The sequence below is a fragment of the Pan troglodytes genome, chromosome 9, assembly GCF_028858775.2.
Source record: "Pan troglodytes isolate AG18354 chromosome 9, NHGRI_mPanTro3-v2.0_pri, whole genome shotgun sequence".
In the NCBI taxonomy this organism is placed as follows: Eukaryota; Metazoa; Chordata; class Mammalia; order Primates; family Hominidae; genus Pan; species Pan troglodytes.
The window spans coordinates 124,860,252-124,872,873 of NC_072407.2; the positions used below are offsets into that span (position 1 = coordinate 124,860,252).

At 40.9% G+C, this 12,622-nt stretch overlaps 1 protein-coding gene and 1 non-coding gene across 12 annotated transcripts in view; both read left to right on the forward strand.

Annotated features, from left to right (window-relative positions):
• The window catches only part of JHY (junctional cadherin complex regulator), a 95,417-nt gene that overhangs the window by 41,614 nt on the left and 41,181 nt on the right, over nt 1-12,622 (forward strand). For 10 of the 11 annotated variants that reach the window (XR_001707597.4, XR_001707598.4, XM_054662791.2 and 7 more), the window contains exon 4: nt 10,256-10,911. Coding sequence is in view for 9 of the 11 variants with exons in the window: in XM_054662791.2 (XP_054518766.2) it covers nt 10,256-10,911 (656 nt within the window). In the remaining 2 variants the exon portion in view is untranslated. Of the gene's footprint in view, nt 1-662; nt 777-10,255; nt 10,912-12,622 lie in introns of all 11 variants that reach the window. The other variant, XM_016922182.4, reaches the window with a different exon arrangement.
• On the forward strand, nt 2,789-2,928 carry LOC112204952 (U4 spliceosomal RNA). Its single transcript, XR_002938683.2, has one exon. It is a non-coding gene; the product is annotated as a U4 spliceosomal RNA (small nuclear RNA).

The window sequence follows — 12,622 nt, forward strand, 5'->3', positions numbered from 1 at the left end:
AACTACTAATTGTGCAGGTCTAGGATATTTCTAATAAGTGAGTTAGCAACATTGTTGCATGTGCAGGCTCCGGAGATAGACCACCCAGCTCTACTACTTACTAGCTGTTGATCCTGGGCAAATTACTTAACCTCTCTGTACCTTTGTTTTCTCATTTGCAAAAAGGGGGTAATAACATATGCATACCTAATAAGGTGGTTGTGAGGATTACCTGAGAACTAAGGGCCTAGGACAGATGCTGGCACACCACGAGCATTCCATGTGTAGAAAACATTGTTATTTCTGTTGTCGTCATCATCTTGGCGTATAGTGTTATTTCATAGTGTTTCTATTGGTGTGATCAAACATTACTTGCTGCATCCAGTTCAGATAACTGTTCTAAAATTGGGTCCCCTGAGTATGTACTGAGCATGTAAAGTAAGTAATAGTTTGACCTTAACGCACCAGTTTTCTCTTCGTGTCTGCAAGAGAAAACATTGTTTATTCCCATTCTCCTTAAGAACAATCAGGTCCCTGAGGACTGATGAGATGAATCCTTGAAATTAACTGAAAATAAAACCTAGCCCAGCAGGACCGTTTTCTAGAGTGCACAGACTTGAGTCCCACGGCTCTAAGACTAAAATGAATCCAGTTAACATGCTGTATGTGTTTTACCTACCTATATCTCCTACCCCGTCAGAGTAACAGACAAGACGTCTATTCAGAATGCCAAGGAAATGGAAAATGCTGCCATCGATCCTGAAGACAAATGGCATCAAAGAGCACAACAGCTAAAGGTTACCTGCTAGATTGCATTTTAAGTGTGTTTCAAGCGATACTGCTGAATATAAGTAATGATCGTGACTGAGTTCTTATCACTTAAGGGTTTATTTTCATGCCTGAGAATAATTACCCACTTTCCTATGGGTAAGACTGGCTTCTGCTCAGAGGAGCCATTGCCTGCTCAGCCAGCCAACCCTACCTGTTTTTCCAGGGGTTCTGTTTGCTGGAAGAAAATAATCATATCACACTTCCAACATACTGAGTTAGAACCCCACACAGAAGGAAGGCATGGAAAGACATGCAGGAAAAATCACAGTTCCAGAGAATTGTCCAACTCTGTGCTGCTCCCAAATCTGATTCCTTTTGGAGTTGGCAGTTACTTATTATTCCTAGACAATGGGGACACTATTCCTGAAAACTGGATGGGAATTCCCAGAGCCTCACCCAACCCTCATTTTCAGAATATAAAAGCTTACCAACTGGTCATTTAGCGTGATGACATCCTTTCTGGCCTTGGGTTTACTACTTTGAAATCATAAATGTGATTTCAGGGAAGATTTTTCTGAAATTCTCCACACTGTTTTTCTAGAAGAAACAGAAAAAGGTCAGACACAATGGCTCACACCTGTAATCCCAGCAATTTGGGAGACCAAGATGGGTGGATCACCTGAGGTCAGGAGTTTGAGACCAGCTTGGCCAACATAGTGAAACCCTGTCTCTACTAAAAATACAAAGATTAGGTCAGGCCCGTTGGCTCATGCCTGTCATCCCAGCATTTTGGGAGGCCGAGGTGGGTGAATCACAAGGTCAGGAGTTCGAGACCAGCCCGGCCAATATGGTGAAACCCCATCTCTACTAAAAATTACAAAAATTAGCTGGGTGTGGTGGCAGGCGCCTATAGTTCCAGCTATTCAGGAGGCTGAGGCAGGAGAATCACTTGAACCTGGAAGGCGAAGGTTGCAGTGAGCCAAGATCATGCCACTGCGTTCCAGCCTGGGTGACAGAGCAAGACTCCGTATCAAAAAAGAAAAAAAAAAAAAGATTTGCCAGGCATGATGGTGCTCACCTGTAGTCCCAGCTACTAGGGAAGCTGAGGCAGGAGATTTCCTTGAACCTGGGAGGTGGAAGTTGCGGTGAGCCAAGATTGTGCCACTGCACTGCAGCCTAGGTGACAGAGCAAGACTCCATCTCAAAAAAAAAAAAAGAAAGAAAAAGAAAAAAAAAATAGAAAAAGCACTAGAAGCTCAGGTTTTTCTTGACCCGTGTGTGTGGAGCCACCCTTGGACCAGGCTTTATCGCTGCCTAAGAAGAGATGAGTCCTTTGAAAATTACTGAACCTATAGAGCCTGTTGACATCAGTTAAAACTATATACAGTGATAAACATCGTAAAAATAATAATAAGTTTTACCTGAGCTTCAGAGAGGTTAGAAAGAAGGGACAGCCCGAATCATCTCTTTTCCTTTCCAGTGGCCTCCAGGCCTCTCTTAAGAGTTGCAAAAAAAGAAATAAAAAGTCATTCACCCAGAGCTTCCTGAAAGTTGATGCCAGTGAGGCCATACCTAGAAGTTGAGAGGATGGGGACTGAAATGTCTCATGGCTGTGGGATGTGGAGGACAGGATCCACTACCAGATGTGATAGAGAGCCAGGGGAGCTTGGTCAACAGGAACCAGGGACAAAGGAAATACCTTAAGATTTGCCATGCATTATGGGTAATGGACTGGGTCACGAGAGATGAATTTCTGGGCCTCAGCCTGCCATTTACTTGATGCATGACTGGGCAAATCTCAGCTTTTTCAAAACCTTAAATTTCTTCTTTATTAAATGAAGGGTTAGTCTAAATGACCTTCAAGGTCCATCTCAGCTGCAAAATGCTAGAATTCTATGACCATGTATTTCTAGTTATTTAAATTATTATAGAAAAATACATTTGAAGCATGTAAGATTATCGCAACCTGTAGCTTTCATAATTGTCACTAAGGAAAACCATAGGATTCTCAGCTAATGATAAAATGATCGAGGTAAAAAGCTTTGCCCAGTGGCAACATCATAACCAGTGAGGTTTATACAGGATGCAATTATTGCTAACTGAAAACTTTTCCTAATACCCACCATGATGACTTGAAATATAGTCGGCATTGGCAATTTTGGATAGTCTCTATGGAGACTGAAGAAAAAATGATAATAATCAAGGTAAAATCACAGTGCTTGATTTATGGCATGACCTTTGACAGAAGCAGTAAAACTTTTGTATGGAAGAAAATCAGAAGAAAACCAAAAGAATGCTTTTTATTCCCTGCGTGTACTGTAATTAATGCGCTTATAACCCATTCCTGAATGAAGAAATTGTGGAGCAAAACATCTAAAAAGTGTTATTGACCTAAAATGACAATAACCACAAATGGCCTAAGGGATGTTTCCCATTCTTTAGGTGGAAAGGATTTGTGGACTGCCCACTGCGTGCTACACACCAGCCCAGCACTCTGGGACACAGACACTTTAGGCTGCCTTTCTTTTTCCTCTTCAACTACCCAAGTCCAATGCCTTCTTTTTAGTGCCTCCTCAAGGGCCACCTCTGCATGGAGATTCCCAGCCTCTCCCACCCTGCTCCTCTGCCCTCAGCTCCTGCTGTGTCTGTAGTCTGGGCCACTGGCTCAGGGCCTGCCATATTGGGCCGTGTCTCATTAACTGCTGCCTGTGTTTCTTTTTCTTTTCTTTTTTTTTTTTTGAGACGGAGTTTTGTTCTTGTTGCCTAGGCTGGAGTGCAATGGTAGGATCTTGGCTCACTGTAACCTCCGCCTCCTGGGTTCAAGCGATTCGCCTGTCTCAGCCTCCTGAGTAGCTGGGATTACAGGCACCCACCACCACGCCCAGCTAATTTTTGTATTTTTAGTAGAGACGGGGTTTCACCATGTTGGCCAGGCTGGTCTCGAACTCCTGACCTCAGGTGATCTGCCCGCCTGGGCCTCCCAAAGTGCTAGGATTACAGGCGTGAGCCACTGTGCCTGTGTTTCTTTTGTACCCACTACACTACAAGATCTTTTAAGGTACCGATTGTATTTTTCTCTACATCCCCTACCACAATGCTTTGCCCAAGACTGATGCTCAGTAAATATTTACTGACTGATTAAAGAAACATTTAAAGATCATGGGCCAGGCACAGTGGCTCATGCCTATAATCCTCTTGCTTTTTCGGAGGCCAAGGAGGGAGGATTGCTAGAGGCCAGGAATTCGATGTTACAGGTGCCACAGTACTCCAGCCTGGGCAATAGAGCAAGACCCTGTCTCTAAAAAATACAAAATGCAGATAAAAAGATTATTTAGTGTATCTCCAGGAGAAAATGGACCTCATTTGAAAAGTTTTTCTTGAAAAATGACTTTCAAAGTTTCATAAACCTACCCTAACAATAATAACCTTCACTAATGTGAAATATCTTTGTGCAAAATCAAAATATTTCACACAACAAATATTTATTGAGTATCTACTGCATTCCAGGCACTGCAGATTAGGTGCCTGGCCCAAAAGATATGGGGGGAAAAAAAAAAAACAAGCAAACAAACAACAACAAAAATTCTTTAAAACAATAAACAAAACTTGAAGAAAGGTTGTTTTTTGTAGTTGTTGGTTTTTTTTGTTGTTGTTGTTGTTTTTGAGACCGAGTCTCACTCTGTTGCCCAGGCTGGAGTGCAGTGGCACAATCTCAGCTCACTGCAAGCTCCGTCTCCCGGGTTCAAGCCATTCTCCTGCCTCAGCTTCCTGAGTAGCTGGGACTACAGGCACCCGCCACCACGCCCGGCTAATTTTTTGTATTTTTAGTAGAGACGGGGTTTCACCATGTTAGCCAGGATGGTCTCTATCTCCTGACCTCGTGATCCGCCCGCCTCGGCCTCCCAAAGTGCCGGGATTACAGGTGTGAGCCAACACGCCTGGCCCGTTTTTTCTTTTTAAGGCGGAGTTTCACTCTCGTTACCCAGGCTGGAGTGCAATGGCACAATTTCAGCTCACCACAACCTCTGCCTACCAGGTTCAAGCCTCCCAAGTAGCTGGGATTACAGGCATGTGCCACCACGCCTGGCTAATTTTGTATTTTCAGTAGAGATGGGGTTTCTTCATGTTGGTCAGGCTGGCCTCAAACTCCTGACCTCAGGTGATCTGCCCGCCTTGGCCTCCCAAAGTGCTGGGATTACAGGTGTGAGCCACCACGCCTGGCCAAGGTTATTTTTTTGTTTTTTTTTTTAAGCAGTACCTCCCCTCTAGGAGTTCAACACTTTAGTGGGAATCATTATGTAATCATTATAATGCAGTAATATGGACCTGGGTACAAAATGCAGTGGAACTAAAAGAGCAACTAATTCTGCCCTAAGAAGACGGAGAAATAACCCCCATAGGAGTCAGTATCTCGGCTGCCCCTAGAAGGACAAATGCGGGCAAAGGTGTGAAAGTGGGAGGAGGAACGAGGAACCATGACAGCTCTGGCTGCTATTTGCGTGGTCTAGGGAGGGAAAAGTTGACATAGTTGGTAAGGGCTGCTGTCTGCCTCACGCATCCCAGGACTCAGACTGGAGAAGAGATTGTTCGCAATCTAAGCAGGTACCCAGCAGTGAGGTGCCGTGCAAGGGACATTACACATGCAACTCATATATATGGAAGGCTCCATGGCTTGAAAAGACTAAATACCAAAAATACAAACAATAATAATTACATATATGTAGATAGATGTATATTTGTTTGTTTATGTGTGGAGTGACAGAGAAAATGATGAAATGTGACCAAATGTTTAAAACTGTTCAATCTGGATAAGAATCCTTTAGAGTTGTCCATACTAGCAATTTTTCTGTAAGTTTGAAATAACTTGAAAATAAAAAGGTCAAGAAAAAAGTGCCCACAGGATTTGGTGACTAAAAGTTTATTGGTGGCCTGAACAGAGCAATTTCAGCGGGATGGGGAGAAGGAACGCTCTATGGCAGGGGACAGAGGTCAGCATGAGAGATGGGGAGCAGAGACCAGTGCAGTCTACACCATCAAGATGCCCGGCTGTGAACTGAGAAAGAGATAGATTTTTCTTTGCTTTTGTTTTTTGAGAAAGGGTCTTGCTCTATCACCCAGGATGGAGTACAGTATCATGATTTTGGCTCACTGCAACCTCTGCCTCCCAGGTGCAAGCGATTCTCCTGCCTCAGCATCCCGAGTAGCTGGGATTACAGGTGCAGGCCAACACGCCCAGCTAATTTTTGTATTTTTAGTAGAGACGGGGTTTCACCATGTTTGTCAAGCTGGTCTCAACTCCTGACCTCAAGTGATCCACCCGCCTCTACCTCCCAAAGTGCTCGGATTACAGGCATGAGCCACTGTGCCCAGCCAAGAAAGAGATAGGATTTAACCAGAGGATGTATTCAAGTGAATGTTTTTTTCCTTCTTTTCATAGGAGAGACTTAAATACATTTACATGCTAGAAAGAACGAGAAACCAGAGAAAGGGCGAGAAAAGAGAGAAGATATGCCTGAGACCATTTCAGCCTATGTATTTTTACTTTAAAAATACTGAGAATGATGGTCATCATCATATTCTATGTAAGAGTCTTATCCATGCCTAGATCCATCACTTGAAGCCAAGTCATCATCATATTCTATGTAAGAGTCTTATCCATGCCTAGATCCATCACTTGAAGCCAAGTCATCATCATATTCTATGTAAGAGTCTTATCCATGCCTAGATCCATCACTTGAAGCCAAGTCATCTCTCTTCATTTAACCTTGCCACATAGGCCTTAGCGTCCTGAATCGCTTCGCACTTGCCTGTGAATCTTCACAGGTTTTCCACATCCTGCTTAGGTTGTGTGCCCAGACTGAATGCAGTATGTTTAAGGCTCAGGATTCTTGCTGGGCAGTGTGAGGGGCACATTCCCACTGGCAGAAGATCTTTCCCAGGTATCTTAGTCTGTTTGTGCTGCTATAACAAAATACCATAGATCAGGTGGCTTAGAAACAACAGAGGTTTATTTTTTTCACAGTTTTGGAAGCTGGAAGTCCAAGGTCAGGACACTGGCAGTTTCTATGTCTGGTGAGGATCTGCTTCCTGGTTCATTGGTGATGCTTTCTCACTGTGTCCTCACACAATGGAGGGGGGGATTGAGCTTCCTTGAGCCTATTTTATAGGGACATCAATCCCACGAAGGAGGGCTCCGTCCTGCTGACCTAGTCACCCGAAAAGACCTCACTTTTAAATAGCATTACCTTGGGGGTTAGGATTTAACGTACGAGTTTAGGGAAGACACAAACATTCAAACCATGGCACCAGGCAAGAAACATGTCAGTAGAAAAAAATTAAAAGTTCCCCAATTAAGTAATGTTTCAAAAGGATAAATAGGATGTTTTCTTTCTTACCCCTCTAAAATAACTCTTAGCTTTCCAGGCAAAGAAAAGGTAATGATAGTATTAAAGATATGTAGGACCTTTTACTTATTAATATGAAAGCCCTTGTAATCAAATCCTGATTAACCTTTCCAAAAAGCTGTTAATTTGGTTTTGCCTCCAACACTATCAATAGATCTATGCTTCTTCTATTCATCTGAACACAGAGTTCTTCCTTACCCACAGAGAAAATCAGAGCCAATTAATATTTTTGCTTGAGATTCTCTTAATATTATCAGATGGAATTTGTATCTCGGGCTTAAAGTACTCATGTTTTATTGTTCATAAACACAGCAGAAAAGCGGAACACAACAGACATGTCTTCACTTTAGAGCCGATCTCAGAGCCCAGGCACAACTCTCAGGACTCCACGGTTGAGTCAGGTTAACTAAGAGCAGGAGTGGCTTTTGTGTTGAAACAGATGAACTTTCTGGTTGAGATCAGAGCAGGCATTGTCCCGTCTGCTGATGACATGTGAAAAGGAAAGCCGTAAAAGAGAAACAACAAGGTGCTGGCTTTCACAGGGTCGGGGACAAACTTCTCTTGGGTGGCACAGTATGAATGAGCATTAATTAATAACTAAGGATGAGTCCCACCAAGAAATTATCATCCCAGCATTAGGCATCAGGATTCCCCCATGCTAACACTCCATGTGTGACGCAAAAACCTACTGCCATTAAGCAGTTATTCTAAGTGCATGGAGTATGCAGCGACTGCAGGTGTTGGTAACAAAAGAACCCCAGTGAGAGCAGAATGGAATAGAGGATTTCAGTGCTGATGGAGATTAAATCGTCTGAGAATGGCTTTGTATATTAACTTCAGGGAACTCAGGTCTTGCCACCTAAAGAGTGACACCTGATGCCCCAATTGTAGGGTAATAAATCTTCAGTAAACCACAGATCTCAAGTAGGCTGCTTGGAAGGTGAGAAAAATCGTATCAAGCCCATAAATGGCTTCCTTTCTGGGGACTGAAATGCCATCTCTGGGCACTTATATGTATGTGAATAGCAGATTTAACACTTGAGACAATTGAAGTTTCATAAAATGATGAGTCCTTGGCCTTGTTGTCAGAGCGCCCTGTGAACAGGATTGTCAGCAGCAAAGGTAATAACATGATTAAGATCAAGTGGTAACCCAGGATTTCACATCTAGTACCCAATAAATTTCTGAGAAGTAAGTATTTTCTTTTTTGGTGAAAATTAAGAGAGAAAACTAGGAAAAGTACATTTAGATGGCAGCATCCTGGTTACTTCTCTAGCGAGTTAAAGGCTGAACAAATATTGAAAAGTATGACATTATCAGCATCAATTAATACTTTTAGGTCACAGTCAAGGGGGGCATTTTTGACCTTCACGAATAGTGCTGCCAGCCATAAAAAGAGCTGCTATATTCCACGACCACACCTATAATATTGTAATATAGCAATTATTTTCTGGATCCATTACAAGAAAGGATTTTCTTGGAGCTATGTATTTGCAGAGCCTTCCTGCCCGCATTTCCCCATGCAGCTCAATTTACTGCATGGAAGGAATACCTAGAATTTACCTGGAATACAGAAAAGAAGTTTTCCCTTTTTTGGGAGCACCACAGGTAAAAATTTAAAGTAAGTAGGAGCTAATCAGAGCCTGGCCAATCCTCCAGAAAGCTCAAATTCTCAAAAGAACAGCTTCTAAATTTCAAATTAGAAGTCGTTATTTCTTTAAAATATGATATGATAAGTAACATTGTGTATTACTGTTTTAAATTTAACAATCTCAACATTATCATTATAACATGATTTCACTAGAAATAGAACACTGCTTAATATTATACAGGAATAGGATGAGTCTTAGTGGTTGTATCAGAATGTATCAGAAAAGAGAAATCAAAGCTGAACTCATCACAGTAATTTGATCATTCTTTCTAGCAAGCTAAAATAATCATTCATCCAACTGTTGCATTTTTCAGTTAATGTTTTATAGATATAAGCTAAAGAGATTTTTTAGTATATGTGTTCAGAAGGGAAGAAATATGTTGCAGTTATATAACACACTGATGCATATGGTCATCCTACTGTTTTCAATAAGCATTTAATCATTCTTTGCAAAGGCCTCTTAACTCAGCTAGTTTTCCACAAAGTAATGAGTGCTTTATTCCTTGGAAGATATTTCTAAATGGCAATAGCACAATATAGTTACATAGTGTATCTATTATACCAGGAGTACATTTTGTTGTTAGGAGACTTTGAAAAGCATAAAGACTGTTCTGAAATTGAAATATTTCCCCCAGATGTTTGATTGCCTAAGCGCAGGCTATATTAAGGAACAGAAGCAAAACAGCCCTTGTGGCTTCACAGATGTCCTATCACAGCACAGGCTCTTTTATAATCCTCTGAATAAAATCTAATTTGTTTCATCTGGTGAAGAGGTCATTTCTAGCTTCTGACCAGCCTGAGTAAAAAGATCTGATCATCTGAATTGTATTTAATATTAGATTTGTACTTGGTTTGTAAAGCAAATTATTAGTGTTTTCTGGTTAAGATTTTTAAAAATATTCATGTTACTTAAAATAAGCTTGTATATTGTAATGTAGATTTGCATTTGTACTTTCTCCGTATCTCTCGAAGTAAAGCTTCCCCACCTCATCCCCCAAGTTGGCAACACTTTTAAGTCAAAGACTTAACTTCTAAAACTTAAACTTTGAAGCCAAAGACTTGTCCTTAATATAAAGCCCATTCTAAGCTTTCTATTTCTTTCTAGGCTTATAATCCTAAATTTCCAGTAGGAATCACTCAGTTATTAACTCTCCAATTCCCTGAAATTAGGGAAAAAATCCTCTACTTTTTCTTTATCTGCTTTCAGTTCTATGATCATCTTCCTAGAAGTCTCAACCCCCAATTTGGAAAACACTAATTTAAAATTTGTGGACTGAGGCAGGAGAATGGTGTGAACCTGGGAGGCGGAGCTTGCAGTGAGCCGAGATCGCGCCACTGCACTCCAGCCTGGGAGACAGTGAGACTCCGTCTCAAATAAATAAATAATAAAATAAAATTTGTGAAGAGTGCCAGTCTTCTAATTTTACATTAACCAAAAATATCTCTTTAGAATTACCAGGAACACTGGTCTCAATATGAAAGTACAAAATCAAGCAATGTACCACGAGGGCAACCTTCTGACATGGTGAATGACCATCAACCTTCCAGAAGACCAGCCAAGCTCAAGATTCGAAAGCAGCGTAAACACCAGAATGGCCTGAAGTCTTCCACAACAGAAGAGGTGACTGCCAGTCAGGGGAACCAGAATAACCCTCCCAGACAGCAACAAAACCAAAATAAGCCTCTTGATACTTCAACAAAGCCTGAATCGATTGTGATTATGCATGCCTCTAACAATGATGTACAAGCCTCAAGGGCACTTAGAAGCCACAGTCTCAAAGAAACCTCCAATACATTTGCTCCACCAAAACAGGCTTTTGACAAGGTCTTATCTAAAAACTCTACTGGATGTGACTCTGGGCTGAATGTTAATAAAGAAAGAGGACACAAAGACCAAGAAGAGAAAAGATTTTCATATCAGCAGCTACACACCCTTTGTGACATGGATTTGAACAACCTTAATGAACTTTCTAAGAGACACGTGCTTCTGAGCCAGAAAGGCTCTCAGTTTGTTTATCACATAAATACTCATGGATCAACCGAAAATAAGAAACAACTCAAACAGCCTTATACAGAGACAAAATACAGGAACTTAGAAATGTTATGGTAAGAATTCCCTTTTCTCAAGTGGTTTTCTAGAGGAGAAAGGAGAGACTGCTGCAGAAAGACGGGAGAGGAAGAAGGGGAAGGGGAATCCATAAGGTGGCTAGGTGAGAAGAAGAGTTCACCTAACAACTTCCTTAGCTCTGATTCCTGCCTCAAAGAGTCCACTTTTTTTTTTTTTTAGACAGATTCTCACTCTGTTGCCCAGGCTGGAGTGCAGTGGTGAGATCTTGGCTCATTGCAACCTCCGCCTCCCGAGTTCAAGCAATTCTCCTGCCTCAGCCTCCCAAGTAGCAGGGATTACAGGCGTTCACCACCACACCGGGCTAATTTTTGTATTTTTAGTAGAGGCAGAGTTTCAGCATGTTGGCCAGGCTGGTCTCGAACTCCTGACCTCAAGTGATCCACCCGCCTTGGCCTCCCAAAGTGCTGAGATTACAGGTGTGAGCCACCGCACCCAGCCAAGAGTCTACTTTTGATGGATTTCTTTTCCTCTTCCCTGTCTCTGCTATTTTTCCACTGTAGTTAAACTAGAAGTTGAAGGGAGAGGAGGACAGAGGGACCCAGTCAAAAAACATCAGTGTGTTTTGGGGGTTGCAAGTAATGTTTGGAGGAAACAAATGATCTCCAACATTATCATGGCCTATCCTGAGAAAATAATCTAAAATACAGAAAAATGTGCACATACAAAAAAATCATCATTTATAGAGGTGACCTAAAAATCCAACAATAGGGAATGTTTAGGTAAATTATGATATTTAGTATCATGGAACCACTAAAAATTATGGTTATGAGGAAATGCTTCTATAGGAAGAAAATAGTAAGGTACAAAATTACACCTTGGGTTGAATGACACGGGTAGAAGGAAAAGTACATCTAAGGAGTATGAGTTCTACTGTGTTAAAATATGCACAGAAGATAAATTCACCAAAATGTCAATAGTGGTTATCTCTAGCAAGAGGGATTGGGATTTTAAAAATTTATTCTTTAAATTTTCAGAACAGTTCAAGTTCCCTACAATGTAGACGTATAACTTCTATAAACAGGAAAATGAAAGTTATTTTAAAAATTACTTCAGGTACCATTTCTTGGTGTTCTTCGATCAAACGTCCTTTCTACATACCTAACATGCTGAATATAATGCTACAGTGCTAAATGCTCTACAAGGTACAAAAGAAGTATGGTGTGTGAGGCACCTTCAAGGAACTTGACTTTCAAAGTAGGGAGACAATTACTCCCTCGTGAGTTGATCAAAGAACATTTAAGTGCCACACTTGGTGATATGGAATGTAGATTTAATAAGATTTAAAGTTAACTTCCTAGAAGAGATAATGATAAATAGCAGGCATCTTTGTCTTTTTTTTTTTCCTGATTTTAGAAAGATGGTTTCTAACACTTTTACCATTAAAAATAATATTTAGTTTTTGGTAGATAGATAGATGATAGATAGGAAATTTCCTCCTATTCCTCTTTGCAAATAACTTCTATCATAAACGAGTATTTGATTTTATCAAATACTTTTTCTGCATTAATTGAAACATTTCTCCATTAATCCTTTAGTGTGATGAAATATGTTAACAGATTTTTCTGATGATGCACTGATTTTTCTGATAACCCTTTTATTCCTAGGGTTAACCCAATTTGTCATACTGCATTTTTAATAAGTTGCTTGATTTGATGTGTTAACACTTTGTTTTAAGATTTAACATTTTCA